Source organism: Tasmannia lanceolata, unplaced genomic scaffold, assembly GCF_043159265.1.
Source record: "Tasmannia lanceolata isolate RefF3 unplaced genomic scaffold, GAP_Taslan_0.1 ptg000013l, whole genome shotgun sequence".
NCBI lineage: Eukaryota > Viridiplantae > Streptophyta > Magnoliopsida > Canellales > Winteraceae > Tasmannia > Tasmannia lanceolata.
The window spans coordinates 11,583,315-11,602,121 of NW_027518690.1; the positions used below are offsets into that span (position 1 = coordinate 11,583,315).

General features: G+C 38.6%; 1 protein-coding gene across 1 annotated transcript in view; it reads right to left on the reverse strand.

Annotated features, from left to right (window-relative positions):
- RAD50 (DNA repair-recombination protein (RAD50)) overlaps nt 1-18,807 on the reverse strand; it is an 80,409-nt gene that overhangs the window by 20,745 nt on the left and 40,857 nt on the right. The window contains exons 9-18 of the mRNA XM_077394137.1: nt 16,568-16,672; nt 16,367-16,474; nt 16,042-16,253; nt 15,848-15,940; nt 15,083-15,210; nt 3,864-3,978; nt 3,630-3,759; nt 3,096-3,305; nt 2,373-2,581; nt 1,734-1,935 (exon numbers count right to left, since the gene is read on the reverse strand). Of these exons, the coding sequence (XP_077250252.1) occupies nt 1,734-1,935; nt 2,373-2,581; nt 3,096-3,305; nt 3,630-3,759; nt 3,864-3,978; nt 15,083-15,210; nt 15,848-15,940; nt 16,042-16,253; nt 16,367-16,474; nt 16,568-16,672 (1,512 nt within the window). The remainder of the gene's footprint in view (nt 1-1,733; nt 1,936-2,372; nt 2,582-3,095; nt 3,306-3,629; nt 3,760-3,863; nt 3,979-15,082; nt 15,211-15,847; nt 15,941-16,041; nt 16,254-16,366; nt 16,475-16,567; nt 16,673-18,807) is intronic.

The following is an 18,807-nucleotide window of genomic DNA, read 5'->3' on the forward strand; positions in this document are numbered from 1 at the left end:
CGGCTAGTGAACAAGTGGAAGACCATGTTTAAGATGCGAAAGGGACTATACGAGTGGCTAGTAATGACATGTGGGCTATCTAATGGCCCTAGCACGTTCATGAGTCTAGTAGGCAAGATTTTCAGACCCTTAATTGACGGAAGTTTCTAGTTGTGTGCTACGACATATTAGCTTACATTCACGGGAAGGAGAATCACCTTATGCACTAATGTCAGCTGATGGATGTGATGTGAGAGCAAAAGTAATAGGCCAATCTCAAGAAGTGTGGTTTCTTGATAGATATGCTGATCTTCCTCAGTACGCAGTTGCAAGTTGGTAAATGTAGGCATCAATACGAACCGAGAAAAGGTGGAGGTTATCCTTACATGGCCTAAAGTCTATGAGCATTCAGTAGATCCCTTACTTTCATTGTTTGGACACTTTCTATAGGAGGTTCATCAGAAACTTCAATTCCATCATCGCTCTGATCACTAAGAGTCTCGGGAAAGGTAAATTTCAATAAAGAACATGGGTAGATAAGAGCTTCGAGTTGATCAAGCAAAAGATGAAAGAGACTCCTATTTAGCATTGCCAGACTTCATAAAGTCCTTAAAGTGGATTGCGATGGATTTTACTTCAAGTAAAAGATTTTCCTCTTCTTTATACTCTCTTTTCTTGATTAGGGCTCATTTTTTTCTTGCTAGTCTCATAGTTTCTGCCCTAAATCTGTCGTTTGGGTTGTTTTGGGATTTTTTCATGCCTTATTAATCATGTGATTAGATTTTTAATTGTGGCTGTCTTGATCTGTTCCAATGTCATGTTATACTGATTTTAGCAAGTAAAAGTGTAAAACCCTTCTCTCAACTGCATAACCTTGGGTCACATATCTACAATGGCATTCTGTAGTTCCAAAAAATTGTCCCAATATCCAAGTCCAAGATATGCTTCCTTAATACGCTTATTAGAACCATGGACCCCCCCCCCCGCCCCTCCCCCCGAGTCGACTACCTTTTACCATGGCTGCGTTCTTGTCCGAGTCTGTGTTTTTCACTATAAAGTCAATCAAAACTCTTTTGACTCTCCTGAGTTATGACCACATCAACTAAGTACTCCGACGGGTCAACCGAGAACTTGACCACGTCGCGCCGAGCCAACTAGGATTTGCTTTGGCCATGTTTTCACCCGCATCCGCGTTTTAAACACTGATTAGAACTCTCACATGGTAATGAGCTTGGCATACGTAGATGTAGATATCATAGCCATATTTGTTATGTAAATTGAGGTATATGCATAAATAAGCATGTAATAATAAATCACATGTTAAAAATTTCCATTTATCGTTCGTATCATTTTTAGGGTTAACAAGTAGATTGAGGACAGAAAGCCTAGCCTTATACTAGTTTGATTGTTAAAAAAGAAAAAAAAATCCGACGGTAAGCTATTTACGTTGACCTATGCTTCGTTATTTGGATATCATCCCAAGAGGTTCATGCCCTCAAATTAAGTCATCTATACATAAATCCAACAAGATTGGCGTAAAAATGGTCCAGATTGAGTGCATGAACCTCTTGAGCTGATGGAGCCATCACATGGATGAAAATGAACATATTCAATCAAAACACTTGCCTGTGAATCACAGAGTGGATGAAATTGTGGACTTATCTCCATAAATTGCTACATTAGCATGTAAAACTTGGAGCTCCTTCACTATAAGCCCAAGATAAATAAACAAGATAAAGGGGCCATGACACTACCTTCTCATCAAGCTCCACTTGAGTTTTCTCCTCTGCCAGACGATCTAACTCCTCTTCTGCTTTATTGACTCTATGTAATATAGCAGATGCTTTCAATTTCTCTTCCCTTAGAGTGTGCCACCGCATCTGGATATTTGATAAATCATTTTTTCGATAATTCTGTTCTTCTCTTAGCTTCTCCAAGTCCGAATTCAAGCTCTCCCTAGTTTCCAAACAGTAAAGTATTTGAGCAAGCACAATATACATTTTTAAAAAAATCTTAACTAGAAAATGGGTGCAGTTAAATAGCTGGCTAGATTCCAAAACTACTATCCAACCAGTGAAGCTCCGGATAAGAAAGAAGGATGTTTGAAGTTGGTAGGAAGGATAACTTATTAATCACCAGATAAGAGTATAAAAGAAGAGCTTCAAAGTCACGAGATTTTAGATGGTGCCCGGCCGTGAAGTCAAGTGTGGACGGTATTACCCTTGATATTTGATCCAACAGCAGACCACTTTTTAAGATTCTGCTGTTGGATCAAATATCAAGGGTGGTACTTTTATCGTACCACCTACACTTGAATTCATGGTCGGGCACCGTATAATTTCTACAAAGTCACAATCAGAACTTGTATAAGAAATTTTAGGACAGAAGTGTACTTTTGGCTTTGTAGATTATCTAGCTGTGATTGAATTTCCTCCACAGATTTAACACCTTGCCCACGAGCATCAACTTTATACTCCAAATCCTCAACTTGCGCTTGCAAACTCCGAATCTCAATTAAAAGTCTGTCACCATTTTCCACTGGTTGGACTAATGCCTCTACCAAATCTTTCTCAGTTTTTATCTGAGATAAAACACCTACAAGCTGTAGGCAACAAACATTATCAACCATCAAACATAACCCGCTGAAAAGAGTTAAGATACCGGCACAGATAAGTTCCATTCAGTAGATGGCCATTCAATGAAGAATGCAGTAATCATTAATCAAGCCAAAGTTCATATATAAATAACATGTAGCAAAGAACATTAGTTTTTAGGGGTGCAAGTTGCAACTCGGGTCGGGTTCAACCCGAAAAAAAGTTAAGTCGGGTTGGGCTGAGTTTGGGTCAGGGTCGGGTTGAAGGCAACCCGACCAAAGTGAAACCCAACATTTTTTATCAACTTTTTTTTTTTTTTTGTGAGCTTAAAATTTCGGGTTCGGGTTGGAAAAAAGGGGTCGGGTCGGGTTGAGACTTCTGACCAAGTGTAAATCCAATGTAATTATAACACCACATAATGATAAATAATATGCTGAAAACATTAAAAACAACAATTCCAGTGAAATAATTGAATCATAGAATGAGCAAGACAATAGATGATAGAGCCAAAAGCAATTTTACATCATCAAAAGCTTGAGACTTGTGATTCAGATCTTCTGTCAGTTCTTTCAAGTTTTTTTCTGCTATAGGAATGGTTTCTCTTTTAAGTTTAACGTATTCCTCGAAAACCATACGAAGCTTGTCCAACTGCTGGAAATGTGAATCAGCATTTGAAGACTCCAAAGCTAAGACCTTCATATGCTCTGCAGAACTTGCACTTTTCACTCTTTGCTGAAACATACAAGAACAAATCAGCTACTGAAATCAGAAGCATAAATTTAAATTTCGTCCGAAATCCAGTAAAAAAATTAATTTATTATTTCGAAATTACAGTAATTTCGGCCGAAATTTTGGAAAAATACTATATTTAAAAAAAATCAATTTCTCAAGCCTTTCCGAGATTTCGATTTGGGGGATTTCGGTTTCGGTCCCAAGAAATTTAAAACCATGATCAAAATAATAAAAAATCAAAGAAATCAAGCCATGTGAAAGGACACTAATTCCCTACAAGTCGGGCATTGTCTGCATAAAGAAATAAAGCAGGAAATAGAGTACCTTCTTAACAAACTCATCCTCCTCTTCGGGAGAGAATGGTCGCTCACAGCAGGGGCAAACATGATGTGCACGTGCAACTCTTTCGAACGGATCAAACATTTGTCTCATGCCATCTGCAATGTTGTATTTGCTGCATGTGATGTTTGATATATGAGTGCTAATTGCTTGCAAATCCAAATCAAAAGGCCAAAACTACACATTTGATAGATGTCAAATAAATATTGAATTAGGAACCTTTTCTGGACATCTCTCTTCTCTGTAACATCGACCAGAACTTTTGGAAAGGAATCGACATCAAAAGATAGCTGGACCAACGCTTGAAATTTTGAGTCGATAAATCTTCTCTTAGCTGCATTAAAGCAACAGAAACAATCATGAATTCCATAAATTAGATTGACATAAGTACACCACGCAAAACTGCAGTTGCAACAAGGAAAAGCTTAATCCATACAATATATCCCATTTGAAAGTCTACTGGTGAACATAAGTCATTACAACTGCATTTGACAATTTCATTAAGTTTTCCAAGCTGTTATCACTTGCCACCATGGTTCTAAATTTCCCTGAACCGAAATTCCTTCCACATCATTATTTCCTACCGAAATTCCTGAAATTCTAGAAATTTGAGCGAAATTCTCAAAATTTGACCAAAATTCCCAATTCGACTAAAATGGTTAGATAAAAAAAAAATGGCAAGGGTGTTATGATTACAACGTATAAAGCTATTTACATTGTATTGACATAGAGTTGGGGTCCTCAGAGGGGAGAGTAGTTATTGTACTTTATTATACTTCATTATTAACTTTAATTCCAGACATGTGAGACAACACATGTCACTGGGTGTTCTACGTGATTAAGCCATTATGGATGGCTTTCTTGCTTATGCGATGGTTTCTAAGATCATGTTTGTATGCAGGGATTTTTCTTCGTTCTCAGAAAAAATCTCTCCAAAAAATACACTTCCAATGGTTTGGTAAACTCATTTAATAGGGATTTTGTTTTCTCTCGAATTAAAGATTCTCCACAAAATAAAAAAATAAGAAAATCTACCCAGACACATTATTTCTTTTTCCAGGAATGTAAGGGTGTGTTTGGCAACGATTCTGATTATGTTTCTTGATTTTGATATTAATTCTTGATTCCGTTTTTCATTCCGAATCATGTTTGGCAACTGACATTAAAAAAATTGTTTTTTTGTTTTTGAAATAGAAACGCGTTTGGCAAGTATTGTGATTCTATTTCTTATTTTTGTAATTATAGTTAGCATTTTCTCCCAAATGACCAATCTACTTGAACTGTTCCATTAAGGAGCTAAATCAGATTGGTCTAGTGTACTTTAGATTTGTCTTTCATTTTGGGAATGATATTTTTCCTCAAGCAGTGAACCATTCTCAGAGAAACCGTTAAGGGGGGGGGGGGGGGGGGGGGAGATCATTTCCCTTCATTTTTTAGACTTTTGTTATCAATGACAAATCTAAAAAATTTCTTTGAGGAAATTCATCAAACAGATGATGTGCAACCCATAAAAAATGAGTAATAAGAAGCAAAAGCAAGGTGATGGCTCTTAAATTCATTTAAAGAAAGCAACAGCAAATGAGAAACAAAGGAATGAACATGACTACAAGAGCACATTCTATGAAAGAATAAATAAAGCACCACTAATAAAATATGTGACGAAAGAAGATGATGACTTCTAAATGAGCCTACAAGAATCAAGAAATCTATCATAAGCAAAAAAACAAAAGTCCATAGACAAGAAAAAAAACCCCAAAAATGGGAGATAAAAGAATACAAAGTCAAATTGGAATCCAGAACAAAGAAATATGAAAAATAACTCAAAGAAAAAACCCCAGAAAGACTCGAGCTTTCTACGATAAAGAATCGTGGAAAGAGCTCTGGCCAGAATCTCAAAGCGAAGTTACAAAAATGGCGGATTCCGGCAAGAGAAGCAGTGGTCTCTCAGACCCCACTCCTTTCCCTTGGTTTGCGTTTGCATCTGCCTTGCCATATCACGGGTATGCTCCCTGTTGACGAGCGTTCGAATCCCGCCTCCGACTTACCTGATACACGTGGTGTGTGTGTCGTTGCGTGTATCCGAAGGGACTAGTCCTACTCCCGAAGAGGGTGGGGACATCCTACGTCATCAAAAAAAAGAAAGAAAAAAGATAAGAAAATGAAGAGAGAGAGAGAGGACCTAGGCTGTTTGTTATAGCAGCTACGTACAACAGTAGATGGGGCAGCCTGTGCGAGAAGATGAAAGCGAGGAGAAAAGGAAAAAGGTAGTCACCCTTGAGAGGGAGGAGAAAAAGAGACAAGTCGTCCTCGACATATTGATCCTCGCATTTCCGTTTCTTCCGCAAAACGAATTTTTTTTTGTTTCGTTTTAAAGCGTTTCAGGAGCGAAAAGAAAAATAAAAAAATGATTTGGGCCGTCCTTGAGAAAAACATTTTCCCTGATTTTTTTAGAGCGTCGCCAAACACGCCATAAGCTTCTCATTTTTCAGGCATGAAAGGATTTGTTTCCCTCTTCTTGCTCCCTTCTCCTCGACTCTACTTTACTAGAGTGAAAACCTCGGAAGATAGTTCGCAAGTCGTTTCCGACAAGATTCCTGGATGAAACTCACATTCTTGGACAACACCTTTTCCCACCATTGATTCCTGGACGAAACACTCATTCGAGCTATATGTAAAAAACTAGCATGCTTTACAGACTCCACCGGCAAGGAGTTTCCATGACAGAATCGCATAGCATTTGGCGGAATCGCAACGCGTGGCGGGCTAAGAGCAGGAATATCTAGAAGTTGGAATAGCTAAGGGACTGAAAGCTGTGAGCTGCTGCTTTGGATCGAGGCTTGAAGGAGATGATGGATGAGAGGGGAAAGGAGATGGTTTTGGATTTGGATTTGGATTTGGAGATGGAGATGGAGAGATGGGACTGCGTTTTGAAGTGGGAGTAGAAGAGATGGTGACTGTGTAGGATAACAACGGGACAAAAAGAAATGGGGGCTTGGGTTCCATGAGAGAGAGAGAGAGACAGAACAGAGAGAAGAAAAAGAAGAACGAGGAGGGTTGTAGATGGTTTGAGAGAGAGAGAGAAAGAGAGAGAGTTAAACCTTGGAATTATAAATTACATAAATTCAAAGGGAGAGCCAAACCTGGAATTATAAATTACAGAAATTCAAAGGGTGTTAACCAAATTGTAAAAAATGAAATTCTAAAAAAAAAAAACCAAGAAAAAGTTTCCTAGAAATATACTTTTCCACAATTTTTTCCTCATATCCAAACATGCCCTGAGTATGTATGTGTGCTGATTCAAGCATTTTCCAAAGTTTCATCTTAAAATTTAATCATTTGCATATGTTTCCATATGCTTCCGTGATTTTATAAGATTTCCACCGAAACCAAAATGTTCTTCCGTGATTTTACAAGATTTCCACCGAAACCAAAATGTTTTCGTTTCCGTGCCGATCGAAACCAAAATTTAAAACCTTGCTTGTCACCACCATACCCGATATAATGTCAAGCTGCCAAAAGAATATATAGATGGTACCAGTAAAGGTGCTGACACAAGTGATATGAACGCTACAAGGAGTTTTAGAAATGTACTTGTAAAGGTAATCTTTTTACTAAACAACAAACGATTCAACAGAAGATATTCAACAAATTACAGAAATAAACTAAAGAATCAAAGAATATCTCCTTTGATATTCTATAAATTACGTTGAATAAAGAAATAAATGAGTGGCTCGGAGAGAGAGAGAGAGAGAGAGAGAGAGAGAGAGAGAGAAATAATAAATATGAGAAGCATGTGAGAGCCTAATCCACGCCCGTCCATGGTTTTAAATTTCCATCCGACCCAATCGATATCTCAATGGATTCGTTCCACTTCATTATTTCCGTCGGAATTTCAAAATTTTGACCGAAATGCATAAAACAAGGGGAAATGTTTTTTTTTTTTTGGCAAGCCATTTTATTTTGCTTTTCATTTCATTTCATTAATGTAGACAATCATATTAGGTAGGCAGAATTATAAGACTAAACAACAAAGTAACTGTAACTTATGCATGTTATGTCAGATCAGCATGGGACCAATATTACCCCGTAACTCTATCTAGTATTAACATAGAGTTGAGGTCTTTGGAGGGATGATTAATCGTTGTACTTTCTTATACTTCTTTATCGAATTTGTTGTTCCAGACATGTGTGAAAACGCATGTCAATAGGTGTGGGTTTCTTGCTTGTGTGATAGTTTCTTTTCTTTTTTTTTGAAGTGGCAGGATGATTTCATTAAAAAAGGAAGAGGGCCGAGATGAACCACCCCCAAAAGTACAAGAAACAATACAACAATAACAAATACAAGACAACTCTCAAGGAGGAAGGAAGTCGAACCACTCCAACTCCAATCGACTAACCCCACCCCTAGCCAAAGAATCTGCCTCCCCATTTGCAGATCTCCGCACATGATTCAAAACAACAGAAGAGCCCGTCTATTTCATCAAAAATAGAAAAAATCTCCAAGGAGGCAAAACCAACCCACTCAACCATCGAATCACATTCAGTGAATCACCCTCCACAATAGTGCTATCCATGCTATCTCTATCGAGCCTTTTTATGCCGTGATATACCGCCTTCACTTCGGCTTCCGAGGCATCACATACTCCAAGAGGGCCGGAATAAGCCCATACAACTTCACTACAAGCATCCCGACACAATCCGCCAACCCTAGTCGGGCCCGGGTTCCAAAGGCTCGACCCATCAAAGTTAATTTTGAACATCCCATTAGGCGGAGCCTCCCATCTCTGAGCGATCTGAGGCAGATCCACCCTATTAAAGAAAACTTCCCTCCAACCCTCCCATAAGTCAAAGGCCGAGACAAAACGGAATACCGGAAAACTTCTCGCCCATGATATAGAGAGAGCAATAATTTTCATATATAGCCAATACGGAGATTTTGCAACCCCCTCAAAGACTCCAGAGTTTCTCTCTTTCCAAATCACCCACCATGTTTCAAGCAGATAAATATTACACAACACTTTGCCTTTCTTTTTCCACAGCACAAAGTCTCAATGATGCATCAACTCCGGAATAGAAAATGGAAAAACCCAACTAATGCCAAATCTCAGAAATATAAAACTCGATATCTGACGCGTGAAGAAGCAATGCATGAAGAGATGACCCACAGATTCACCATCATCCAAGAATAGGGGGCAATGGTCAACAAGCATCATACCACGCTTCTGAAGGAAGTTAATCGTTTGAATCCGATTGCAACATACCGCCCATCCTAAGATACCAACTCTAGACGGACAATGAAATTTCCATACCTTGGCTTAAATAGAGGATACACCTCAAGGCATCAAGATGAAATAGAAAGAAATTCCTTCTAAAACTAGGGGACCAAACTAAACTACCCCCATTTCGGGCAAAACAATCACGAATAAAAACATCTTTCTCAACAATTACACTATATGAGTCTGGGAATAAATTCATAAGACGCTCATCTGCACACCACACATCACTCTAAAATTTAATCCGATCCCCTGAATAAACTCTAAACCTAACACTCATGTTAAACGCATGTGACAATTTCAATGTCATGTCAAGCGGTCAAACTTTGTTTCTTGAACTGGTTATCAGATTCCCACTTCCCCGGCTTGCACCCATATTTACTCCCAATAACCCTAACCCACATTTGAGTTTGTTCCTCCCCAAACCTCCATAACCATTTTCCCAACAAGGCATGGTTAAATTCTTTCACTCTCCTAATACCCAAACCGCCTTTGTTAGAAGGAAGGCACACTTTCTGCCAGCTCACCAAAGGATGCCTCCCCATAAGAACTTACGTTGAATTTGTTCGATACACAATACTACACTGACCGAGCATTTGAACAGCGACAAAAAATATATGGGAATATTGGCCAACACCACCTTAACCAACACAAGTCTTCCCCCTCTAGAAACAAGATTCCTTTTCCACGTCTCCAACCTCCTTTCAATTCTCTCTACGACAGGTTCCCACAAAGTTTTATTTGGTCTCCCAACCCCAAAAGGGAAACCCAGGTATGTGGAAGGCAATTGATCTAGCTGACAACCCAGAGTTTTAGCCAGATCAAGCGCCTCATCCTACGGAATGTTTAAGGCATATAACCTGGATTTGTGGAAATTAGATCTCTGCCCAGTAATCAGCTCATAACATCTAAGGGAAGATTTCAAATTCATCACTTGGTTCATCTCCGGTTCGCAAAAACGAAGAGTATAATCTGCAAATTGAAGAGGATACACCTCGACCTGCTCACTTCCAATCTTAAAACCATTGAATAATCACATCCCACTCCCTTTAGTCATCAATCTACTAAGAGTCTCAGCCACGATGACAAAAAGAAATGGGGAAAAGGGATCTCCCTGCCTAAGGCCTCAAGATGACTTAAAGAATCCTTTAGGCGACCCATTTATCAGAATTGAGAACCAAGCCGAAGAGACACAGCCCCTCATCCATTCTCTCCACCTACTTCCAAACCCCATTCTTCCAAGCATGTAATCTAAGCAATCCCATTCCACTCTATCATAAGCCTTCTCCATATCCAATTTGCACAATATGCCTCCCACACCATTTCTAAGATATGAGTCAATGGCCTCATTAGCAACCAATGAGCAGTCTAAAATCTGCCTTTTAGCAACAAAAGCACTTTGGCAATGTGAAATAATAGATGGAAGTACCACCTTTAGGCGATCCGTTAACACCTTTGCCAACACTTTGTATAAAAATCCCACCAGGCTTATCGGTCGATAATCAGTTATTTTAGAGGCACCAGTAACCTTTGGGATAAGGGCAATGAAAGTAGCCCCAGTGCCTTCGTCCAATACCAATCCATTATAGAACTCATCAAAAAATTTCAAGATATCGCCTTTTACATACTACCAACAGGATTGAAAGAATGCTAAACAAAAACCATCATGTCCAAGGGCTTTATCCTTACTAATTGAGAAAACTTCTTTTTCAATCTCCTCCTCCTCAAAGGGTTCCTCCAATGCAATTCTGGGCCATACTCAGCTCACTAAACACCAATTCCTCTGGAGATGGTCTAGTGATATCATCAGACGAATACAAGGATGTATAAAAATCCAAGATCACTCTGATAACCTCATCCTTCCCCAACACTAATTCCATTGTCCACCAAAGACTCAATCCCGTTTCTCCGTCTTAGGGCACTGGCCATTGCATGAAAATAGGCCGTATTTTTGTCCTCCTCCTTTAAGCATCTCACTCTCGACTTCTGTCTCCATGTTATCTCCCCATGAAGCAGCAATCCTTTATGCTCTTATTTTACTCTACCAAATTCCTCCCTCGAGTTTACGTTCCCTAATCCAGATTCTTCCAACATAGTTAAATCTCCAATTCTATTTTCCAACCATACTTTTCTACTCGAATCAGCTAGCCTCCTTTCCGCTACCCATTCATTTAACTTTTTCTTAAAAAGCCTAAGCTTCCACCCTATAACCACATCCACTGGGCCCTCAAACCTATGCGATTCCCACCATCCTCTCAATCTTTCCTCCATGTGGGAGATTTGAAGCCACGCAATCTCAAACCTAAAAGGAGGTGGTCCCAGTACTCCAGTCTTGGATCCAAGAGAAGAGAACAGTGATCAGATACCGAATGTACGAGAACCTTTTGGTAAACCTCAGGAACCAAATTCATCCAACCAGGACAAATAAGGAACCGATCGATCCTACTATAACTTTCTCCTCTGCTCCCTGTTAAGCTAGATCCTGACAATGGTACTTCAATTAGATCATGCTTTGAGATGAAATCTGCAAAGGCAGCCATGTTTTGATTTGCTCTCTGACATCCTAACCTTTCACAAACATACCTAATTTCATTGAAATCACCCGCGATACACCAAGGATAGGACCACATTTCCCCAACTCCGTTTAGTTCTTCCCATAACAATCTCTTATCTGCCCATAGGGAAGGACCATACACCCTAGAAAACAACACACAAACGCATCTTCCACCTTGCGAAGGACTATGGATATTGAAAACCTTCCCTTCCATTCCTCAAACCTAACCCAATTAGATTCATCCCAAGCTATTAAAATGCCCCCCCCCCCCCCCCCCCCCCCCCCGCCCCGATGCACCAATAGCTTCAACAAATGAGAAGCCCCATTCCAAACTAAAGCCAAGACTTTTGATTATGATCCTATCAATTACCCCCAATTTTGTTGTATACAAATTTTGTTTCTTGTATACAGATAAGTTCCAATTCCAATCCATTAACATTCCAAGATAGGATCTTCATAAGGAAACAATTTTTAGCTAATTTCCTCCCCTTCCTCACACTCTTTTTCCTTCCAGAAAGAGAACTGATTGACTCCTCCCCAACTAAACTCCCACCATAATTCACGTCGGATTTCAACCTAGCCAACTCCCTCAATTTTTTCTTTGATGACTCAGTCGGATAACTCATCATATTACCAGTCACATCCGCATCCCTAATCTCCGAAGCTCTAATCATGTCTCTAAACTCATCCATAGGACCAAGGTAAATCAAGCCAAGCTTATGACTAATTTTAACCGTATGATTCACTGACACCTCTAACGCCTCCTTCCTAACACTCACACATGGAGGTTGTGTGATAGTTTCTAAGTATGTATTTGTGCTTATTCTAGCATTTACTGAAGCTTAACCTTAAAATTTCATCATTTGCATATGTTTCCATGATTTTAGAAAATTTCCACCAAAATTTCCAACCGAAATCGAAATGTTACAGTTTCAGAGTGGACCAAAACCGAAATTTAAAACCTTGCACCCACCCACACATTAGAGTGATCCACACCCTTTAATTTGGGAAGCGCGATCATTGAGATAAGATGACCAGTAAATCGCACTAATTGGATTATAGCAATTGTTCAATCAATGAATTGAATATAGACAGTTGAGTTAAAAATAGAACATCAAGTTCTACAACTGGATGTTAAAGTTTGAACTGAGTGATTTTCACGTGTTATGCTGGCTACAATTAGACACACACTATATAATAAATATATGTGTATATGTATATATAGATACTGAACAAAGAGCATCTTTGGAGGAAATAAATGTTTTAGAAAATATCTTAATTGCACAGGAAATGGTCCAAAGGATTGATGAAGGTAGGACAAAGAAATTTAATCATGAAGCTAGACATGAACAAAGAGCATTTTTGAAGGAAATAAATGTTTTAGATAATATCTTAATCGCACAAGAAATGGTCCAAAGGATTGACGAAGGTAAGAGAAAGAAATTTTAATCATGAAGTTAGACAAAGCGCATGACAGATTAAATTGGGACTTTCTTATGGATGCTTTTAGAGAGATTTTGTTTCAGTCACAAGTAGAGAAGTTTGGTTGTAAAAACAGTGATTAATTGCTGATTTTCAATTCTTATAAATGGGGAGCCTAAAGGATACTTCAAATCAACTAGTGGTTTACGTTAAGGTGACCCCGTTTCTGCATATCTCTTTATCATGGCTGAGGAAGTCCTAAGTATAAGCCTTCAAAACAATTTCTTGACAGGAAGGTTAAGTATTTTCATCTAGGAGAAGGTTAAGTATTTTCGTCCCAATAGGGGTTGTATTCTCATAACCCATTTTTCTGTTTGCGGACGATACGACTAAGTTTGAAAACGGGATGAGATCTTCTAATGCAGATAGTTGGCCAATAAGTGGCACATATTTGCCCATTAGGATTTTTATTTCCATGTTATTTAGTTTTTCTAGGATTTATATTTTCATGTTTTTGGTTTTTAGGATTTTTATAGTCCATGTTATTTAGAATTAGGGAGTTTATTTTATTTTCCATGGAATTTTAGTTCCATTGCCTATATATAGCCCTCATGTACTAGAGATTAATAACTTTGATGATTATTGAATAGAATTGATATTTCTACCCTCTACAGATTTCTTCTTCTCCCCTCTAATTCTTCTATTCTTCTCCCTAAATTCATCTATTCCTCTTCTCTTCTATTCTTCTATTCTCTTCTCCTATTCTTCTTCTTCTTCTCTTATTCTTCTCTTTCTCCTCTATTCTTCATCGTCTTCCCTTTCTCCCCTTTCTTCTATTTCACTTCCCGGTCCTACATCAAATTTGGTATAAAGGCGAAAGATCCAAGTGTCCTTGATTGAAGACACCGTCAAGAAGTGGTCATATTCAAAATTACAGAGCTCCAAAGTCTCTCCGCTGAATTGTGACTCCGCAAGCAACAGCCACACATGTGGATTGTCCTTCAAAAGCCCTATCGCAGGATTTTCTCCTAAACGTTGCCGCATATTGCAGCCTGCTCACCACACGCATCTGTTCCGCCTCCTTGTCACTCCTCTTGCCATTTGCTATTGCGAACCACAGCCGCCTAACACCGGCCCTGCCTCATCATCTTCCTTGGATCACACTATGAGATTTCTATCCAAATATGAAAAAAAAAAAATCTGGAAAATTATCAAAAAATAAGTGTTAATTGTTACGACAAGATGCTTACAGCCGGTAGAAGAATTTTTACGGAGGCCGCAGGATTTCATACAAAGAGGTCCCTCTTACTTACCTTGTTGCTCTGTTATACAAAGGAAGACCTAAAGTAGAGTTTTTAGAACTCCAGATTGAGAAAATTCATGGAAGCATAGTAAGTTGGAAAGGAAAAATCCTCTCAGGTGGATGAAAGTTTACTTTGTTGAATCATGTCCTATCTAGCATGCCAACATAGATTTATCGGCCTTCAGTCCTCCTAAATATCACCTTAACAAAGTTGAAAAGTTGTTAAATATTTTCTGGTGGGGAGGTGCCATTGAGTAGCCTGGAATAAGTTGTGTAAAATTAAAAATGAAGATTTGTGGAGAATAAAATCTTTGAATGATTATTGCGTTGCCTTCCGTATGAATGATATGCATAGGCTTCAAGAAAACACTCCTTAAATGACTTTTATAACAAATTCTATGAAGAATAGGGCATGCCATTTGACACATACTGCCACAATAACTATCAAATATTTGCTCAACCAACACATGTCGAAAATACAAGAATTTAAACATTGATAGTCCTGAATTCAACAAGATGCGAGTTCTTTCACTTTGCAAGTCCACTTTTTTGAGGGGTGTAGGAACATGACATCTCGGTTATTATCCTGTTTTCATGTCGATACATCTAAAAATCTTAAGGCAACTGATAAATAAACATTTAAAAAGCACCCACCATCAATATAGTGATCCAACAGGCTGAATGGAAATAAGCACAATATAACCAATGGCAAAATCAAAACATATGGATGGCTAAGTTAAAACCACACAACCTGCAGACTCTTGAGTAATGCGTGCATAGGTAATCCATACTAGTAACGGCATAATATATTACTAGACGTAGTCAGATACAGTATTAACAACAAGATCTTGTTGAAAAAACACAAACTCTTAAAGGCAGAGCTTACCGTCCATATCTTTGTGAAACTTGGATAGATTGTTATTCACATCTTGTATTTTCATCTCCACTAGTTTCATCTCTTTTTCGGCGTCAAGGGATTTTGAGTTCAAATCGTCATACTCTTTCCTAAGAGCCCTACACTAGGAAAAAAATCATGTAGTAAGTATGACATAATATACATGACTAATAAAAAAAAAAATCTTTGTAAGTTTTTCACATTAAGATATAAATGAGATACATAAAGATCCCAGGATGTAATGTAATAAATAAAAAAGATCAACTTCAGGACTGTGAGTGAGTTTTTTTTTTCTGAAAGATAAGGATTGTGAGTGACTTATGGAAGATTTATAAGCTATGAATGGGCGAAGTACCGATGTCGGACACGTCTTGGATTCCAATATTACAGGATTCTCTAAACATATGAGTATACGGGAAAATAATGGTGGCTTCTGGAAAAGCGTTCATGAGATGGGGGAAGCAAAAATGAAAAACAGAAAAAAAAAAAAAAAAAAAAAAAAAAAAAAGGCCTCCAGTTCAGTTGCATGGTGATTGGCATTGAAGCAAAGATTGAACAGAATCAGTTGTTTGGACCAACAGCCATATGGTGGACCACTGCAACCATTGACCTATGAAGATTAAACTGAAAGACCATGTGAATAAACAGAAATTTCAGGAATCCAAAGCCATAATTAAAACCATGTAAATTCGGTATGGCATTATAGGTCCACTCCTCTCAAGTATGGTAAAAGATAAAAACAAAGTTAGGCACAACCCTAGTGCGTGAGAGATCTCCTTTCTAATATCCTTGTCAGAAGGAAGCCTCCCTTTCAGCACACCTCTGATTCTATCTTTGTATTCATCCATTCTGGAACCAAAAACAAATATATTAGCTTCTAAATATGGTATCAACTTGAATAAGGGCACACATCAAAGACATTTATATAAACACCATATGCAAAGACTTGCATCTTTTTGTGTTTTCGCTTGTGGCTTTCCAATTCCTCTTTCTTCAGCTCCAACTTCACTCTATCCTCTGACTCACTGGCCAGGCCATCTTTCTCTCGATAAAGAGCCTTAATTTTTTGATCTAAGCTAAATATTTCTGTACGCTTTTGGTTTATGTTGGATTCAAAATCTCTTTCTCCAAGTTGGTTTGTCTTCCGCTCAACTTCCAATTGCTACAACAAAATTGAGGAAAAAATGAACTACACAGTAGATATTCAGTAAAAGGAAAAAAAATCTGAAACTTAATATTGTGAAACTTCTGCAAGAGTAGAAGCGAGAGAATCACCAGGTTCTTTTCTCTTTCATCAATATGCGATAGATTTAGGTTAGATAGTTCAAGTTCTGCCAGATCCCGCTCGTTCTCTTTCTCACTCAAGCGCTTTAAAAGGGCTGTCTGGAATGCACTTACAAGTAGTAAACTCTCTATTCAAACATTTACGAATTGACATTGGAATGAGAATTTAGCTATGATTATTCAATTACAGACCCGCATCTCTATTTTAGCATGCTTTTGACCTTCAGTTTCACTGCAGTGATCATTTACTGCCACATAGCGATCCCATAAAACCTTGAGTTCCGTTTCATTTGATTTCTGAAAGTATACCCTTGTCAAATGCAGCTCAACAGCAGAAATACAGAGATACAAAACTTATGCTTACTAAAAAAAATGTTAAAGATAGCGATGAAATATGCAAGGACAAAAAAATGCAATTAACATTCTGTAAAGAGGCAAGTCCAAGAAATGATATCAAGATTGCATACTTGTTGAGAAGCAGATGAAAGAAAAAGAAAAAAAGAGTAACTAAACTGATGAGATGTCAGACACATCCAAGAGTACTTTATAGTTTAACATATAACGTAAATCAAATAACTCATTAGTGGTTGTTAAAAACTCTAGAGTCATGAAAATAAGTTTACCTGACATCTGTATCACTGTATGTATGACAAGGAACCAATCCTCAGTGTCGGTCCAGAATTTGGAACCCACGGACATGGAAGTACTTTTTGGAATATGGAAGTAAATATAAATCTTGTAAAAATCATGGAATTTTACGGAAATCCATGGAAACAATGTTTATGTAAGATGAAACTTTACAAACTCCTAGAATAAATAAAAATACACACTTAAAAACCATCACATACGCAAGATCAAACACGACTGAAATATGTTGTCGCACAAGTCTATTCGATAATAGAAACAAGTCTATTCGATAATAGAACTCCTAATACAAGAACGTCCCCAGTCAGCATCTTCTTGCTCAAATCAGGTTGGAGCCTCACGCCCATCGAAATCACTTAAGCACTAGAGCATCCAGAAGACGTGAGGGAAGGCAGGGGAGGAGCTTGCAACTGTATCAATCGCCTCAACGGGAGGCTCCTCAACAGACAAGTAGGAGGAAGAGGGGGTGCAACTTACTGACACTTCACGGTCAGCCCAAGCCGAGCACTGCTCCACGATCTCCAATGGAGGAAAGGCATAAGAAACAACAGGCTAAACATGACCCCCACCGGTGCCAGGGGACAAGGGAGGTCCATCGAAATCCAGTAAATACTCCTTGCCTTTCATTCCTGGAATCCCAGTCGAAGTGGGAGAAGAAGAAGAGCGCACGGAGAAATAGAGACTACTAACCGAATCATGAGACAGAGAATACGCAGTATCCAACCATAACTCGCCAACCAGTGTTAAACAAGGCCTTGCGTCTCAAAGTTTCCAAAAGTGTTGGAAACTCAGCCAAGTCGGAAACCATGTTGGATCTTGAGCGATCAAAAATTCACAACGTGAGACGGTCCTTCACAGACAGCAAGCACACATTACTATGAAAACTTTCCAATTCAAAATGACCTCTTAATGAGACTAGGTTTTGGTTATCCACATCCAAACAGTTGTACAGATGTCTTTTATTCAGGCAGTGGGAGCAGAGCAAGACCTTACTGGGGATTTCCTGGGCAGTGCTCCGAAAGGAAAATTCAATCTTTGGTTTGTCCTATAAGGGTATTTAAGTAATTTCTTGATGTAGCGGCATTACTATATAAGTCGCATATTAAGGTTACGGACTATGAAGTTTGTGTGTTTCTTGGTCAAGAGCAAAGAAAAGAAGAGTTTGTAGCCCTACGCAAAATAGTGAAACTCTCTTCTCCCGTGGATCTAGGCACACTGCCGGACCATGTAAATCTTGTGTTTTTTTTGCTTTGTGTTTGGGTTTCTTACACCCCATCTTGTCGTGCATATCGTGTTTGATCCAGTTTTGAGATATTAGAGATCTCTCAATTTTTCAACACAGGAATCAGTCATCCTTTCAGTTGGACGATATCAGTCATCCGTTCAGTTAGACGATATCAGAAGTTGACCTCTACCAAAGCGCCACATGGCAGGGCAGTTTAAAGATTGTTTGAACACCCCTACCAAACCCTAGTCCCCTTGGATAACCATTAGACACCCGTCGTCAGATCGAAGGTCGCTCTATGGTTGCGTTCAATTTTGGTTAAGGAAACCCCCTTTGAAACGCTAGCGGTTGAATATCTTATGCCTGAGTAACTATCGGATCAAAAAACCGATGGTAGAGATATTACTGGATATCAAAAAGATTAATAACGGATGGGGGCATCAACAATGCGAAAGAATTCAAGGTTTACAAGCGCAGACGTGGCGAGACTGATGGTCGAGACTCTAGCATTGGCCACAGACATGGGCATCCATTTTCATTTTTTTATTATTTATCTTTTATT